At 25.2% G+C, this 19674-nt stretch overlaps 1 protein-coding gene across 2 annotated transcripts; it reads right to left on the reverse strand.

The window, feature by feature from the left end:
- Positions 1 to 360: 360 nt before the first annotated feature.
- On the reverse strand, positions 361 to 19504 carry LOC129981648 (intraflagellar transport protein 56-like). 2 transcript variants are annotated; one of them, XM_056092577.1, is made up of 17 exons: positions 19368 to 19504; positions 19097 to 19231; positions 18147 to 18239; positions 17772 to 17886; positions 15382 to 15577; positions 15225 to 15294; positions 14184 to 14285; positions 13997 to 14071; positions 11858 to 11960; positions 11521 to 11630; positions 11337 to 11400; positions 9049 to 9137; positions 7150 to 7233; positions 6156 to 6225; positions 5961 to 6067; positions 3424 to 3557; positions 364 to 752 (listed from the first exon to the last, which is right to left on the reverse strand). In XM_056092577.1, the coding sequence occupies exons 1-17, from the start codon at positions 19368 to 19370 to the stop codon at positions 641 to 643; spliced, it is 1662 nt and encodes a 553-aa protein (XP_055948552.1). In that variant the 5' UTR covers positions 19371 to 19504; the 3' UTR covers positions 364 to 640. The 2 variants fall into 2 exon arrangements, with proteins under 2 accessions (XP_055948553.1, XP_055948552.1); XM_056092578.1 differs by lacking the exons at positions 19097 to 19231; positions 19368 to 19504 and having other exon boundaries at positions 361 to 752; positions 17772 to 17807.
- Between the last annotated feature and the right edge of the window lie 170 nt (positions 19505 to 19674).

The following is a 19674-nucleotide window of genomic DNA, read 5'->3' on the forward strand; positions in this document are numbered from 1 at the left end:
TAATTATGTTGTTTCTTTTCAGATATTCCAATAATTTCAGATATAATAGATTGAATTTAAGGTATTTACTGTGAAATGGAAACTTCATCAAGCGGTTATGATAACAAATAATATTTATTAAACAAAAGTTTAAAGATATCTTTGAAGAATTCAATTTCATGAATAGGTATAATAGAAAAGAAGCTTTCTAATATATCTAATTTTTGTGTTTTTATGTTTTAAGAAATTATAAACACATTCTCTGATATTAAAACCATTATTACATTTTATTGTTGCAATAAGAACAATATATTGTTTGCGCAAATAAAAATATACATTGTAAAAGAAAGTTGTAAAAGAAAATAATTTAAATTTTATTACAGTATTCAACAAATGACTAGATATGATTTTAGATTTCTATTTCAGGAAATATATATTTTTTTAAATATAAAAATATAATCTGGCTTTTATTTTGTCAAACAAACTATAATAAAATTTGACTAGCATTTTGAAATGGAAAGGGAAAACAACAATTATAAAAGTGCGAATTTGACTAGTTGAACAATTAAACTTATAACTGTTAACAATCATTTTCAAATAGTAAGTATTCTTTGGACGGAATTAAGATGACTATGGTGTTTCATATTGATTAATAAATTGCTTACACAGGCAATTTACTTTCTTTGGCCCATGTTTTTGCAACTCGGAGTATTTTTTCTGCTTGAGGATTTGTAGTGCTTCTTAGGATTTGAAAGATCTCTTGTAGAGATTCACTGCAAAAAAAAAAAAAAAAAAAAAAAAAAAATCAGAAAAAATTAAAAGGAATTTAAATCTATAGCCTGAAACGTTGTATAATGACAATGTTTAATGTTAGATTCGTCTATCTTTATATTATTTTTTAAAAATATGCTTTTAATATAACAAATATATAACATTGCTACAAATAACAACATAATATAATGATGCAAAAGTAACACTGCCACAATGCGCATATCGAAATGTACAAACTAAAACAATGAAAAATATTATAAAATGTATTTTATTATATGTTTTAAAATTTTATTAAAATTAAAGAAAAATTGTACAGAAATAAAATTATGCAAAAATAGTTTCTGTAAAGTAATATGTTCCAAAAATATTGAGGGAAAAAATTCATATTTCATTAAGCTTTATTTAGTGAGTATTTAATATTAATAAATACAATTATGTCTAAATTTATAGTTCTAGAACCCTAGTTTAATATTCCCTAAGATTTACCCAGTAGAAAATTTTGAACAATTTTTACACCATCCATATTGTAATATAAAAGTAGTGTTAAGTCTATAAACATAATAATTTTAATAAAGAGATATGACACATTTCTGCGGATGATTGCAACGTTTCCATAATCAAATTTTATCATTCTTGAGATTAATTTTCGTTTATGTAGTAATTCTACAACTTTTTTTTTCAAAATCTCAAGTACTTTTGTATTATTTTGTATGTTCATTGTATTGCTCAATTAGTCTTAGTTTATTTCCTTGCTTGAATGTTTGGCAGAATTCATTATTTTATGAAGTCCAGCTACTTTTATTCACAATCTGCCTCATACTTGAATAAATTTTCATTAATACTGAAAAACAATTTTGCAGAAACAGAAATCAAATAAAAACTTAAATCTAAAATCAGAAGCGTAAACTTTTTAAGCATAATTTAAAGGTTTTTCAAACGAAACTTTGGCGATTCTACACGTAATATTTTTTTTGTGCGCTGTCACTAGATTACCGTTATGAATCATTTAAAGAATCGAAGGTTGTACTAATTACAGAAATCTACTAATGAAATGAAAGAATGTAAGTAAAAGTAATAATTATTATGAATGAAAATGTAAATAATAATTATTATGTATAAAAATGAAATAAGAAATTTAGTAGTCTGTTATTTTGGGGTGAACTAATCAGAGTTCTATAAAAACCTGAGTAAATAATTGTGGTTAATGAACAATAAGAATGTCATCGAAATGTTTGATGAAAACAGAACATAGTTTTTATAAGGGTTAAGTTCTTTATACCCAATGAGTTTTCATTTAGATAAAAATAAACTGCGAATGTAAAATAATTTTATATTAAATATTCTGATACCTGGTTATCATAAATTTTCCACTTATTGCACACCAGAAGATTAAAAAATAAGTTATTACTTATCATATTATATACTTACAGTAATTATATGTAGTATTTATAATTACAGTACAAATCTTTTTCTACCAGTCCCATTACTAGAGCTACACTGGAGATTAAAAAAAAAGAAAGAAAGAAAAGAAAAGTAGACATTTGTAGAATCATTTTCCACCAGTCCTAATTTTCAATTTTATTAAAACCAATTATCTTTCTCAATCCATTCAATCCCAAAAATCTAGCTATGAGAAATTAAACAATGTACTGAAAAAATTTAATGGGGTTGAACTTTTCACAGGATATTTAACCTTTAATTTAAAAACTAGATGGGGAGGTATTAACATAGTTCTGCAAAGAATAATAATATTTAACATAAAATAAATCTAAGGTGCAATTCAAACATATAAAAACATAATTTTTTTGGGACATTTTCCACTGGATCTCTGTAAAGTGTATCAAACTTTGTAATGATTTCGAAATTTTTAATTTCATATGAATGATCATTTCTCTTACATATGACATCAATGATCGCCTACTTCTCTTCCCCTCTGGTTTGATAGAAATTTCTAAATGACTATTTCACAACACATTCCCTACGGAGAAAAAAAAAATTAACAAAATTCTCCAACCACAGTCACTGTACCAAATTCGCCAACTTCCATATCATGCGAAGCTCAAGAGATCTAGATACATTACCAATGATTATTTTGCTTAGTTATATTAACGTCCATTTTAGAGTAACACTAGGTCTATTTTGGGGCGAACTTAATGCTTTTGAACCCCGGTCAGATTACGAGAAAGACACTTGAGCTGGCAGCCTTCTCCAAAGTTCCTCACCACACCAGCGGGAGGAATTTGGCCTTGATGGCTTTAACGTGCACTAGACCCGCTTACACGATGGTTCTTCACACATCAGGCCCCTAAGACGTGACCTTATCACCAGAGCACTGCGGCCCCTATTCCTTGCAAATTCCTGCTTCGAGAGATATCGCAAAATAAAACTTTGATAGAGGTCCCAGATTCAAGAGTTGGCCCAAATTCGACAATCAGTTTTGTTACTATGCAGTTATAGCCTACCCATCACACTGCTTTATTTTTATCGTACAAGTATAATTTAAAATAACAGTTTCTTTTGTTGGATATGACGAATTTTATCACTAGGAAACGTATAAGTCTTTTCGACTGTAAAATCCGTCAGAAATGAGTTTGAAACAATTAAAGAGTTAAGGAAACTCAATTGCCCTTACAATATATTAGATGGAAAAGGTGTTTCTATTTATGCTTTTACCTGGGTTCATGACCAGCAATTATCATTTGGATAACTCCAACACATGCTCCTCTTTTTCCTTCCCAAAATTCTGGATTTGGGTCTGATCTTTCCAGAATATCAAAAGCTTTGGCTGCATAAAAAAATTGCCCCATCTGAAAAAGAAATATGGATAGATATATATATTTAAAATTACCAATGAAATCAGACATTTAGTAGATTTTTTTACAATAAAAAATAACAAATGTTTCATCGAAAATCTAAGAAAAAAAATTACTTTTTAAATAATTACCACGCGTCAAAAATTGAATTTAAGAAGAGTGTCCAGTTGTTTATATCCATTTTCACGTTGGCGCTAGGTCTGTGGTGCGAATGCAATTTGAGTTGACATTTATATCTTTTCCTGGACTTATGACCACAAAAAATAAATCAATTCCAAATTCCAAAACAAAACGCAATTTCAGGAGTGTTTCTTTAGGTAGATTTTTTATGAGAGAACAACCTATTACGATGATTTTCACGATGCCACTAAGGAGAAATTTCTGCAAATCTTCACCAATCAAGGTCTTAAGTTTTTCCTAATAATGATTCTTAATCTTGTTATTAAAAGACGTTATTTAAATGAATTTCGCTGATCCGAAGCTTTTGTTAATCTGGCTATTCTCTAGTCCGATGTTCTGCCACATTATTGAGAGTATACTGTATTGAGAGTATATTAAAAAAAAGGCAACAATCTAATCTAAATATATTAAAAATAACTGATGATGTATTTTTTTATTCCAATAAATAATTACATTTGAGTATATCAAAAGAATACAATAAATAACATTTTAATTCCAATACTAATTAAGAAAAGCAGACAGTATCCCACCACCCATATATTTGAAAAATCAAATTTACATCATACAACGTTATTTTCTGCATTTAACTGAAAGAAGAATTATTGCAAATGACAATTAATTTCAACAAACATGTGTAAAATAAACAGATGATAAATTTTTAGTTTTTGCCAGCTGATACAATTTTTCAGCATTTGCTTTTAAAAATTCTAAGCTTTACAACAATATAAACTTTGTAACAAACTTGTTTGTATTTTATTTTTATAATATTTGCGAATGCGTTTTTTTAACAGTTCCTATTATAGAATACCTATTTAATGAACTCTTTTTATGCATCTTTCAAATTACATACAGTGATTATACATATCTACCACAATTTTTATAATTCGTTTAAAATGTAAATAATGTTATAAAATATAAATCCGACTTATCAGCGGTTTTGCTTATTCCCTGACAGTGAGAATAATATTTATTTCTAAATTAAGGAGAATCCATATATATTATGACATATTGCATAGTGACCAAAGGCAAAGGGCATAAATGGCTCAGGTATCAATCTTAGAGAACCATGGGAACAAAAGATTAGTTATTTATGCGGCATTTTGAAATAAAATACGACAATAAGACAAAAATAAATAAAATAATAGAAAAAAAAACTTTTATACTTTGTACACCACTTACTTTTGTTATGTCATTGATATTATTTTACATTATTTATTTAATTTGAAAGTTTACTTTATGTTAATTATTTAATTTGAAATTTTACTTTATGTTAATTATTTAATTTGATATTAACTTGAATTTAATTTGACATCCAAAAATATATACATTAAAATTTTTAAAAATTCCTTTTAAATTAAATAATTATATAGTGTGCTTTCCACAATCTTTTTTTAAAAAGCTTTGTGTAAAGCTTTGATGTAAAGCTTTGATAATAAAAAGAAAGGAACATAGAAAATTTTCTTTTTAGTAATCTGCTTCAATGCAGTGAATCCATTTCAGCTTTTATTTAGTTCTTAATTAGGGACCATATCAGTTTTCTCAGTGAAATATAAAATAGCTGAATTTTGATATGTAGACATATCAAAATTTATAAACCAACCTTTGAGAATTAATATGCAGCTGCATAAAAGATAGCATTTTCCAGTGCTTTAAAAATATATAAAGAAATTTAGCTTGGAGAAACTACTTTTATGCTCTAGATGATCATCGTTCCACAGATTCCACATTATTGTATATTTGGAATCAGTTTTGTTTTACAAGTTTGCACAATATTAAATATGAATTCATCAAAATTATAGTTAGCAAGTGAAGCTTGAAATGTGTCTAATCTAATTTAATTTTACTTTTAAATAAAAGTGAAATAAAACAATAATATTAATCACTTTTTAATGGGAATGTTAATTACGAGATTACTGAGGCTGAGATTAATTTAAAAATCTATCCATGAAGTTGCTTAATCTACAAGTAGGTTTTCATAAATGTGAAAACTACAAGTTTTCAAATTTTTCCAAGATGATATTATAATTTTCAAAACCTCAGGAATTTCTGAATTAAAATTTTTTAAAAAAGAAGTTTTATCATTGTGTGGAAACACTGAAATTAAATACCTAATCATTTAAAAATATTCTAAACTTACAGTATATTATATAAAAATAGCTGGATTTTCATTATCATATTTAAGATAAAAATGTGTTATTGTGTAAAATAGATACTAACTTTGTAACAATCATTTGCAATCTGTTGAAGTAAACTAAAAGATTCATTGCAGTGTTCCAGTTTCGAATATAATTCCCAAGCTAGTCGAGGCTTTTTGTTCATGACATCTGCAAAGAAAAGAATATTTCAATTTTACTATATCTTGTCTATTAAAAAATATAAAAATTTAATATAAAAAAAGCGAAAAACACTCACAACAACGAGCCAACCAACTTAAGTAAGTATAATCATTTTTAATTTTTTCATTTTGAATGAGAAGGAAAACCTACAGAAAAATAAATAAATAAAAGCAATGTTGCATCATGCAGAATATAAACTTAAGCACTATATTTCTTTAAAAAAGTTTAGATACCTTTTAATTCTAAGGAATAAAGTGATTATCTCGCTCACAAATCGTTGCATTAAATTATTAAAACTTTTAAACTGGATCTTTCATATTACATTATTAAACATCTCACATTAGATTGGTGCATCCAATCACAGATTGGATGCACCAATCTAGTATACTGATTTTTGAAGCATTGTCTTAATCTGTAGTTTTCTTTGCTCTCTGATTAGATAACATTATCTTTGGAATGATACTGCTATATTTATTTAGCTAAGAATCTGTAGAACTCTTCAAATATTTATGTAAAATATTTCCACCTAATTTAATCATTAATTATCTATTAATGACTTGTTTATTGTAAAATATTTCATTCTATAGTTGATGCCATTATTTAGACTACAAGTTTCTGTTAAAATAACATCTTAATAGGGAAAGTTAATTCTTAGAAAAAGGAACAATTGATTTTCACTAACAGTTTTTCATTCCATTTCGATTCTCTAAATTGAGGTCCAGAAAAGTTCAAAGAAGTATTTACTTAAAAGTACTCTCTAATAATGAGACTTTTAAATTAAAAAGGATTAATATTACAAATATAATAATCTTCCCAAGGGTTGAAAACATCTATTAAAATTTTTATAAGATTCTAATTATTTTTAATTCAATCAATAGAAAGTTATAAAATATCTGATGAAAGTGAAATATTTTAGACATGCAATGCCTAATGAAAATTGACAATATAATAACAAATTTGTAAATAATTTTACTTCTGCTAATATAAATTAATAAATAGAAGCAGGAAAATAAAAAAAGAATCATGTAATTTATTTTAGCTTTTTATATTCAAAAAATATCGAAACTTACCTCTTCAGCTTCCTTGAAATTACCAGTAGCTGCTTTTGCTTGTGCAAAATTGAAGTTGAATGTATCATCATTATAAAAATAACTCTGCGAAAAAGAAGTGTTTTTTATTGTTCTATTCATAAGGCTTACATTTCAAATGTTATTAGGCAATCAATTACACAACAAAGAATTATAAAATTGAAGGACAGTACTAACTATTGAAAAATATGTAAATGTAAATCAATGTATTCTGTACTTGAAACAGATAATATGCAAGTTATATACTTATTCATTTTTTAAAAATGGATATTCAAAGAAATTATGCCTGCAATTTAACAAGAGAGCCTAGGAATAGGTTTTAAAAGTAACTATGATGTATGCTATCAGTAATGCATATGAATAAAATTCAGCTATTCTACAGAATGTTTTAATGAGGTTCATACTTTCTGATCAAAATTTTGAATATTTAGAAAAGTCAATTGCAATTAAAACTCAAAACAATAATATAACAAATAATTCAGTATGAATCCTTTTCTATTTCTGTAGAAATGTATATTTCAGTTATTTTTCCATTAGCATGCCATCAGCGGTAATGCACCAAAGTCTAACAACAATATTTGATTACTATTTAAAATGTATTGCTACTAATATTTGACGATAACATAGTGTTTAACACCAAGACATAAAATTTTAACAAGGTAAAGACTGGTGCCATTCCAAGAGAAAAGTATCATCTTTCACACATTTTTAAATGGTTTGTATTAACATAAACTGATCAATTTACTGTAAAGTGTTTGGGGATTGAATTGAAGATTGTTATTCCAGAAAGGTACAAATAAATATTCATTAAAAATACATAACGTTTAAAAAACTGATAAATATTAAGCAGAAAAAATCGATATAATATACTATTTTCTCAACTATTTCTTAAATCACATTTACATTGCTGTGCACTTTTGGCCCAATTTATTACTATTCTTTTAAAAGATAAGCAACAATGATGATTGATATAAATATAGATAAAAGAAAAGAATAATACATGTCTTTCTATTCTAGCTCATCAATTTTATATTAATTAAAGCAATTATATCTCATAAAAATGGTTAGATAAACTGAAAAAGTCTTTTTATATCAATACAGCATTCATTTTCCACGGTTATTTTCATATTTGAAATAATTTATTTATTGTAGTTTGTTGAAATTGACTGCTAATTTGAAGAGACTAATTCATTTTTGATTGGGAATGTTGATTCACTTTTAAAGATAAATATCACCAAATGAAGATGAAAAAAATAATACTTTGCTCAGATGCCCTTAATCCTTGCTATGGCACTGAAATTTACATATACATTTTTTCTTTCTTATATGGCAGAGTTTAACAAGAAAATGAAATTATTTTGTAACAGTGTTATTAAGTATCAATGTTGTCCCTGTAATACTAATAATCCTTAGATATTCCCCATTTTAAACCCTATAATTTTATAAATTTTCCTATAAAAGTTAATAATAATTTTAGTATTCAATTGAAGTAAATTCTTGAAATTTAAAAGATTGGAATTTTTAAACCAATTTAACTGATAATAAATCTGTTAGAGTCTCTTACTTATTCTAGAGTCTCTTAATTAAATTTTTTCAAAAATAAATATAATTAAGATAGTGTAATGATACTCAAGTATTTCATTTCTTGCATTTCATACAGTATTTGTAAGTTGCCTATTTCAGAGTAATATTATATAGATTGCAAATGACATTTTTTCTTTTCCTCCCACTAATTCAATATATATATCAATGTATAATACAGTGACAATCACAAGAAAACTCATCACTATCTAATACATAACTTGATATTTTTGTGAAAATACCAGATTCTCTGATAAATTATTTTACTGTTTTTGAAAGCAATGGCGATGAAATTCTTACTTTGATTGAATTAAGATAAAGTAAAACATCATCAAATTGCTTCAGCAAGAAGAAACATGAAGCCATGCACTGTCTGCCAGGAATCGTATCTGAAATATATTTATAACAAAATATTCTTTTTTCTGTTTCTGCATATTTAAAACAGATTAAAAGCGACAAATCTTAACATTAAATATTAAAAAAATTAATAAGTATAATCTTTAATTAAAAGTAAGAGTTCACGTATAATTTGACAATTATTGTTATTACTTAAAATGACTTTTTCCAAACTAATTAAAAATAATATTAAATTACAGGTATGAATAAATATATAATAACATAATCTTATAAAATATACACAGAAAAATAAAGAGTTGGTGAAGTTTTTAAAAAGTGCTTATAACAATATTAGATATTTTATGCATAAATTAAATTAGGTAAAAAAATAAATAGACAAATGTCTATTTATTATATAAAAACAATCATTTTCATTAAACAAACGTTATTCATTACTGTGCGCAAATTTCTATTAAGAAAGTTTGCTAGTTATAATTAAATTATGATTGAACTCTCTCTCTCACTCACTCACTCACAAGCACACACACGCACGCACGCACGCACACACACACACACACACACACACACACACACACACACACACACACACACACACACACACACACACACACACACACACACACACACACACACACACACACACACAATATTACAAATCTGTAATGTTGCTTCTCAACACGGTTAGTTCAATCACTGGGAAGACCGTTTCACGGTGAGCTCTGTTGGATACTGCCTGATCGGATTCCGAATCAATGATTTTAGAGCTTAGCAACTATTTGGTGATAAAATAGATAATACTATAATCTTTCAGAATTTTGGCGATAAAGCCAATAGGAACCGAGATATGCCTGTTTGTTCCAGAACCTTCGCTGCGGGATCCGGGAACTATAAAATACCGGCAGTCTAAGCTGAAGACAATCGTGGAAAGAGTCGCCGGAATGTTTAGAGTCACATAGCGAGTCAACGGCGAATAGTTGTATCAGCCCAGCGAAGCACAAGCCTTGTATGGAACTCAAGTATTTGGTGAATTGAGTTGCGTGCCGAATCCTGGTGTTTTTATAGGAGCAACATCAAGTCGTGTGTGGAGTAGTCAGTCGTGTAGTAGTGAGACGGCAGTTGGGTACAGCTAAAGAGAGGAGACATTGGAGAATTGTAGGCGTTTGTAGAGACCGCAGAGTGTAGCTACGTAGATTCTCTCCACCTGTTGAATTCTGTTTGGCCGCTTTGTGTGCTGTGGTTGTTATTACTACCAATTACCAAGCTATATCATTACATACATACAAATTAAATTAAGCTATATCATTACATACATACATATATAATAAAAATATTAAAATATAAAATAATTTTATAATATAAAATTATATTATTACATAATTTTTCATAGCACAAAATTTGTTCTTTTTATTATAAAGCTGTATAAAATATCTGATGAAAATTAAATTTATTAAATGCCTTATTAAAGTTACATTAGGCAACTACGTTGATTGGAATTCAAAACAATGATAACATGTTTTTGGTTATTTCACATATAAAGCAGAGATATACAGATGGAACTCTGGTAAAATTCTTAAAATATAAGAAGATACTATTTCATATAAACAACTTTGCTTCGTATTTAAATACTTTCATGTACATTATTTTTAACGTAAAAATTAATTTTGTATAAATGATCTAATACACACAATTCTTTTATTATACGAACCACTTGATTGACCAACCTTGGGCTATGTCACTTTAGTTGCTTGAAAATGAAAGGCATATGAGTTCTTTCTTTCAATTCTTTTAGATATTATTAAGTGAATAATTTAAACAAATAAAAAAAATAAAAAAAATATCGAACAGAAATTTTTAAAAAAATAATTAAACAGAGTCTTTTTTATTAATGCACTTCAAAATCATCTACTTAAAATTTGAAAATGCAAAAAAAGAAATTTGTCATCACTGAAGAGGTAAAAGTTTGTATTTTAAAGATAGTATTAAAATATTTCTTGTAAAATAACTTGGTCTGAATTACTGCAGAAAAAAGGCAAAATTTTATTTAATTTCTAATTACGGAATATCTATTTATCTATTATATTAGTTTGAAAAGTTGATGATATTCTTTCTTTTGTCCTAAAGAATAAGTATGAAAAATTTGGCAGCAATTGGCTCATTCATTTCAGAGGAAATATATATACATTCATAGACATAATGATTTTTATTTATGTTAAGGTAAAATAATAGCTTACCACATTCACTTGCTGAACCACCAACTAACTGAAAATACTGTTGTGCAACTTTTAGATATTCTCGCTAAAAAACGGCAAATTTGTATGATAAGAATAAATAGTAGTAGTAGTTAGTCTCTAAGTAATAAATAGAAAATTACGGCATGCATAATGAAAAGAATTACAAAAATGGATAAAAACTTACTGATCCTTGCTCTTGCCCATTAGCAGCATTTACAACTCCTTTTAATATATATTCGTGAGGGACTGCAGGCTCTAAATCTTTTATTAAATTAAAAGCTTCCTGAACATTATCTGCAGGTAAAAATATAAAAATTTAATAATATTAAATAAAAATTGAATTATAAGAAATAAAGAAATAAAAAAAATATTATAAGAAATAAAATCACAATATGAACCATTTTAAAAGATTGGCTCATAGAGAGTAAGGCAAAATAATGTTAAATTATAATATGTTTAAATAAATTTGTCATATTTTTATTCCAATTTAAAATTTCAGTACTAAGGATTTAAAACCTTACCTTGTTTCAAATGATATATAACAAGATTTAATCTAGCTTCAGGGAAAACATCCACAAGAGGTGGTAAAACTTGCAAGGCCCCTTCACCTCCTCGAAAAACCACCTACAAGTATTAATATTTATATTTCATTTTGTATGATTCAAACTATGCAAAATGACTACTATACTATGAACTTACTTTCATAGTATAGTAGCATTTCGATTATTCTAAAGTTCATATAAAAGAGGATTGCCAAAGAAAGGGAAAGAACCCATACATTTTTTATTGAAGACACAGAAATCTGAACAATCCAAAGTGGATATGTGGGTAGTTTAAAAAATCAGGTGAAAGCATGCACTGACAGGACAAATCAGATAAACATAGCAAAGGCTTTCTTATTCGCCATATCTTTTAAAATTCAACAGTATCAATAAAATATAATACAAAATTTACATATAATAAGTGAAAATTTAGAAATCACGAAATCTACAATTATAAGAGAATCTTGAAAGAATAAAGTACAAGAAAACTAAAAGTAATAGCAGAATTTAAATAATAAAAAAAGGAAATAACAGCGTAAAATTCAAGATGAAAAAAAGATATGCAATTCCTGTAATAAATTAATTATATTTTTTCCAAATTTGAAGATTAAAAAAAAGAAAAAGATATGCAATCAGCAAACATTTATTTATACTTACTTTAATAAGAAAAATCAAAGAAGAAAAAAGTTTAAGTTGATTAAAATCTTTCATCCAAAATATTGTGGATAATTATAACATTTTAACCTTGATTTATCCAGTTTAAATTTATGTTCTGTTATATAGTAGTAATAACATATAGCCTCAAAAATACATTTATGCCTCACAGTTATCATGTATAAATACATTTAAAAAACAATGAAAAGTATTATTATAAAATACACTTATAAATTAGAAAAAAATATAGAAATAAAAATTGTTCACTGAAAAAAACTGCTTTCTTGAATTGCCACTCTGACTTGAAATTTTCAGGGGCTATTTAGTTTATTCAAAATTTACTTCAATTGTATATAATCAGCGCATATGAGCCATTTTAATATCAACAGTATCACTTAGCGTTTTTCCAAGGTCATCAATTGAAGCAACAGTTACTTTTCTTTTAATTGCTATAAGTAAACAGTCATATAAACAGACACAACAGAAAACTGAGCAAGATTCAAATAAGAAATGAAATAATGATAAAGAGCTTTCAATACTATAGTGCTATAATTGGTTTGGAGTCTCCAGCAATACTAGTTACATGGTTTCTAAATTTTGATGTCAAAGAAATAGTGAAAACAAGCACTCAGACAATGATTGTGAAAATTAAGAATGCATTTTTTTGATTAATAATATTAACTCTGAACCAATATCAATTGAACAGAATGCTGAATAATAAAACTATATAATTAATTGAAAATAACACTATCACAATCGAAGCTCCAAAGTTAGGTAGCTCAATAATTTGTATATCTTATTATTTATGAATTTGTTTTATAAATCTTTGATTTATTGGTATGTAATCATAAAGCTGACATAAAAGAATATCATAAAAGAATTTGAAGATGTTAATGTGCTTTGTAAGCAAATAATTGATGATTATATAATCAAATTCATATGTATTATTAAATGTATTATGACATCTGAAATCCGTGCTTTTAAAAATGATCAGCTTTTAGAACTTTTCAAAAGCATGTAATCTATTAATGAAATATTTAAGGCAAACAGTGCATCTTATATGATTTTTAAACTCTAATGATTAATTTTTATAAGATGTATATTAAAGTTAAAAAAAATGAAAATTCAATAAGATTATTATCTTACACATATTAATAGTACATGAATTTTGTTAACAAAAAATGTCGTATTTTAATTGCCACATTTGAAATTTCTCAAATTTTGAAAAAAATGTGATAGAGATTTTTACTGAATTAGCTTACGCCTATTCTATTTTGGGAAGGAAATTTGATAAAAAATTAATTTTAAACATAAAAAATTCAGAATTAAATATTTTCATTCTTAAAAATATTATAATCACAGTTTATAATTAAATGGTACTGGTAAGTGTATTAGAATTTAATTATTTTATATTTTATTAATCATTTATGAATTTGCTTAAAAAAATATTATGCAAATACATACCAAATTGTGTCGTATTAAATCTTTAGCATAAGTAAAAGAAGGTGTAGACATATCTTGCAAGCTTTTTAGCTCAGCCTAAAATGAAAATACATTTTTTGAAAGAATAAAGTGATTAAAAAATAGATTTTTAAAAGGAAACACTACTAGACATTAATTTACTAGAAGCATAATATTAACTAAAACTTACTTCGGCAGCTTTTCCATTGTATAATCGAAAATGATTACATGCTTTTAAATTAATAGCAGTTGCACTGTCAGGAAAATGTTGTAAATAAACAGCCAGAACTTCCTAGAAAAGAGGAAAAAGGACCATAAGAGACAGATGTCATAATTTCTAATATAATGTAATGAAACAAGTATTTTTTTATTAGACTTAATAGTACTCTTTTCTAAAAGTAATATTTATTATTATCAAAAAATTTTTATGGTAAAATGAGAAATTATAAAAAGCTACAAGATTTAATGAAAACAAATTATATTTTATTTGATCAAGAGAAGTATTTCTTGAAGATATTTAGTAAAGTTTATTTATTATGATAAATGCAGAATAAATTTAATTTCATATTAAAAAAAAATTCCAGTTAAAAATAAGATGTATTCCTGTTTGAAAAAAAAATGGAATATAATCAATATTTATGGTACTAATTTTAATAAAAGATATAGAAAATAAAAGAATACGCAAAAAGTTCCAATTATTAAAATTGTTTACAATGAAAAACAGGAAATATAGTTATTTTCATTTTCAATCTTCTGTATGTTTTTCAAGGAAATTCTATCAAAGTAAATAATATATAAATTTATAATCTACTTTTTGCAGTCTATACAAATTCAAAATTTTCAAATGTCATTTTGTCCTTAGAAGAATAAAAAAAAGTTTTCTTCTTTTTAAAAAAATAATTCCCGTATTCATTGGCATGATAATCACAGAACACAAGTATGAATATTGCCATCACTGTAATGCAACAACATCGAAGGATTTAAAATTATAATACAATTTATCTGTAATTAATTAATTGATTATGTAATTAAGTTCTTAAATATGCATTATTGAATGCATTGCACAGCCGCAAATGTTTGTATTTTAATTTATAAGTTCAGTTCATCAACGTTTAATTTATTAAACACAAACAGCCTGCTTCTTTGATTACATTTTTTTGTAATTAATTTTGATATATTATATACTAAAATTTTTAATCAAATGAAAAGAGAATTTTTTTTTATTTTTTACCTGAGACACATCATAATAGTCCAGTTTGTAATAACATAAAGCAACGTAAACATTCAAAGCTATAGATTCCCTAAAACAAAAGGAAAAATTAATAACACAAACAAAGCTAATTAAAATCTGATCATCATGATGAAATATACAACATCATAATACAAACCTATTGTCCAGGAGTATATGTTTATAGATATCTATAGCTTCTTGATAGTGGGATCTTAAGTAATGAATTGAAGCCAAAGAAAGTTGGTCTTCTAGAATGTCCTTCAATTGCTGATGGTAAACCATTAATAATTTCTCATCACCAAATTTGTGTGAAAGATGAAACTGAAGTCGATTTTGAAGCTCTGATTTTGGACCTGTAAGTAAGGATACAATTTTTAGAATTCTGTTATTAATATAATAAATTAATGCAATAAATTAAAAAAAATATTAACAATTAGCCATCTTTGACAACGATCTATAGTCAATAAAATTTTCAATTAAATATTTAATCTAACTTGGTATTTATGGCTTCTTCAGCAAAATATTTTCAAAAAAAATTTCAACAATCATATAGTTTTACAATGTTCTGTTTATTGTACTATGCATTTCTCTACTTTTTTTGTCATTTGAATTAAAATTTGAACTATGAAACAGAAGTGATTAAACTTCAACAAATACAAAAACTTTCTTGCTAAAACCAAACATGTTAGTAAAAATTGTGCATGCAGAAAATAGAATCACTCAGCATTAAAGATTTATGCATAAAAATATTTTTTTTAAAAAAATTCATATAATTTCTCAAAAGATTATTTAACACAAATTTCTCTAATTCAACATACAATTCAATTCTACCTTCAAAAGGATTTATGTAAAAGCAAATAATAATAATTTATTTTGTTTCAGCCATTAGATGTACTTCTGGAAAAAAATGTGAAGTTTAAAATTTATACAGCCTATTCAGTTCATGAATCACATTAAAAAAATATTTTTGACATTCTAATTTTTACATAAAAAACATTTCAATCGTCTGCAACTAATCTGACTAAGTTATGAAGGTTTGAATATTATTATTTTAGGGCAATCAACAATTTCATTAATCTAAGCTAATTAGCCTTGAAGAAACTCCTAGTGTGCATTTTCATTGAAGCGGTCATTAGAATGGTCTAAAATCAAGCATTTTTATAAAATAGTAATATTCAGATTTTCATGACTCGAATCAGTATTCGTTACAAAAGAGTAGAGCTTCTTTTATTAGTGTTCCAAAATTTTTTTATTAAATAAGATTCACAAGACAGAGGATCTCTATAAAAATTAGAAATTTATTGACTCAAAATGCATAAAATATATTTATTTCCTGCATTAACATCTTTTTTATTATGTGTAATAATGTTTTTGCATTTATTTCTAATACTAACAGTCCAGAAATTAGCTATTGAGCACTGATTAACATGATATCATGTAAATATATATATGTATATATTAAATAATATTTGCTTTAAAAGACACGAAATTATTGAATTATAATACAGATATTTTAAAAGTCACAAAAACCATTTTTTTATATTTATTTTTCTAGGAAATATATCATGCTTCAAATTTATTTTATTTCATACATGCTAAAAATTAAGACTTTATAGATTTAATTCATAGTGAGAATTAATTTTTTAATCTTTTAACTAGAGACATTAACAAACGCTACTTTTTTTCATACAAACATAACACACTTATGCAAGTTAAATTTTATAATATTTTATTTGACTTTTATGTTATCTTATTTAATTATGCTTAAAATATTTTTAAAATTCATTAAAAACTGAAAAATGAATTACAGCACAAAATAATATATATCATTGAAAAAATAATTTTACAATTTTAAGATGATATAGACATCATTTTTGTACTGTAGTATTTTTGGAAGTTATTGCAGAAAAATGCCAAAATAGTATTTAATTTTTAATTAAAATTTCCCCTCCCCATACACTAAATCTTTATTATAAGTAAAGATAGAAAACTATTAGTAATGTATACAATTCATTTAATTATAAAAAAACAATTGTACATAAATAAATAATGTTTTTAAATCATCATGCAAAAATAAATGCTAATAATAATTTTTTTTTTTTGTATTTTAGAATATTTAAATAATTTGAATATTTTTAAACATAGAATAATAAAGGAAGAATTAAATCAGGACACATAAAAATGAATCATTTAAATTTATAAATATTATTATACTTTCCTAGTTGTATATAAATGTCAGCATTGCTATTCAACAATAAGGATTTTTTTTTTTATTGTCCTTAAGTTTACTGGAAATGTAATAATTTATAAGAATACTACCTTCAATTGCATAAAAAATATTATTTTCTTGGATAAAAGTATATTAATGCAAGTAAAATGAGTTGGGTATTTAATTACTATATTTATCTATACTTTGATATTATTATTAAAAATATTTATTTTGTCATACTTGAAATTTAAACATTAAACATTTCATAATTTGTTTTTAACTAAAAATAAATTACATACAATTAATGATCATTAGCATATACACATATAAATATATACCTTTGTTTACAGCAGCATCTGCTTCTTTATACATTCCTAGATAAAAGTAACAACAACCCAAATAAGTCCAGACTTCAGGAGGGACATCAGGTGACTTTAAAGTTTGATTATATTCCTAAGAGAACATTTGTTAGATAAGAATCATAATACAGTATTGATTATTATATAAGATTAATTGATTTAAGACTCATTTCTTATCATCCTAAAATTCTTTATATCATTAATGAGATTTATATCTTTTTTCAAGAAGAAGGGGGAAAAAAATAAACAATGATATCAATCAGAATAAATATATCAATAATATGTTACAATAAATCAATGAATAAAAATAAATAAATAAAATTTTATCTCTAATGTTTTAATTTAATGACTTACTTCCAGAGCTCTTTTATAATCAGATAAATGAAAAGCACAATATGCAATCCATAAATCATTCTTTAAATCTCCTTTTCCACTGTTTCTAGTAAACTGTAAAACAAATGGTAAATTTTAGATACATTGTACAGAACAAAATTTTGTAATATGATTCTTAACTTAAAAAAAATAAAAATAAATAGATAACGAATTTTGAAAATAAACTTATTATTGTTAAAAATCTTGGTCTTAGTGCAAATCACTTTTTCTACATATAAAAATTTTAATGTTCATTTATTATTATTATTATTTTGTATCTCTCAGTATTTTGTATGATATTTAACATTGTTTTTCTAATTTCCTAATTCTGATACCTAGATACTAAACATATAAAAAAAAAATACTACACCATATTTATTCCCCGATAAAAGCTGGAAACTGGTTGAGAGATTCAACGAGATATTTCATGAGCTAATAATATAATTTTATATAAACATTCGGAATTATTAGAAAGTAAAAAAAGCTTTCTATTCATAAATTTTAAAGTATTTTAAAGAATAATATTCTTTTACAGAATTTTTTATTTATATTTATAATTTTTGAAAATTTTGTTGACAAGAAAATTATAGCTAATAATAAACGAGACTTTAAGTTAAAAATATATACATTACAAATTTTATCAAAAATAGATCATAAAAGACTTAATGAATCTTATTAAAATAAATGCAAGTCAAACATAATTCAAAATTTGCGATGAATATCTTATATAAAAGAAGGGAACAAAGAAAGAAATTCCTTCAATTACAGAACATGTCTGTCAATTATATACAATTTTATAAGAAATCAGAAACTTATAGGAAAAATTTTAAAAAATGTACAATATTTATTGAAATAAATCAGAAGGCATTATTTTTTGCATTTAAAACTATGTAGTAAAAGTAAAATTCCAAATAAAAATCCTTTTATCTTACTTCTAGCAAAGTAAGTGCTCCAGTGAAATCTCTGTTTTTAATAAATTCTTCTAAACTTGGTACCTTCGATCTGCTCTTAGCATCTGAAGGCACAGCATTTCCAGTGGCCTGAGCTGGTTTTGTTCTTGATAGCAACTAACATTAATAGATATTATTAAATTTGGAATCAAAAAATGATGTTAAAAATAGACAATAATAATTGAATTGAATATGCATATATATATAATGATAATTATTAAAAATATTCTGGATTAATAAAAAGTATCAGTACCATTTTTGAAAAAGAACTATATACAAAATGTGCCGTGCATATCTTTTATGTTTACAAAATCTTTTGGCCTTTTAAAAGCAATATTCACAAATGGACAGCGCCATAACTTAGCAACGGACATAGCAACTATCAACAACTTATTGTTGCCATATATTTAACTAATTTTTCATAAAAAAATTCTAAATGTAATTTCAAAGATTTTTAATAGCTTTCTTTATTGAATGTAAAAGAATAATTAAACAAAAACACAACAGTATCATTTTAAAGATAAATAAGTCAATAAAATATTTGTTTGCTCTCTTGTTTA

This window comes from Argiope bruennichi, chromosome 8 (assembly GCF_947563725.1).
Source record: "Argiope bruennichi chromosome 8, qqArgBrue1.1, whole genome shotgun sequence".
Taxonomy (NCBI): Eukaryota; Metazoa; Arthropoda; class Arachnida; order Araneae; family Araneidae; genus Argiope; species Argiope bruennichi.

Bases quoted from the DNA above. Each gene is read 5' to 3' on its own strand.
- LOC129981648 (XM_056092577.1), bottom strand. The intron at 7,234-9,048 runs GTAAGAATTTCA...TCTTTTTCGCAG, and splicing joins TTTATCTTAATTCAATCAAA to AGTTATTTTTATAATGATGA. The intron at 753-3,423 runs GTAAAAGCATAA...TTTTTTTTGCAG, and splicing joins ATTGCTGGTCATGAACCCAG to TGAATCTCTACAAGAGATCT.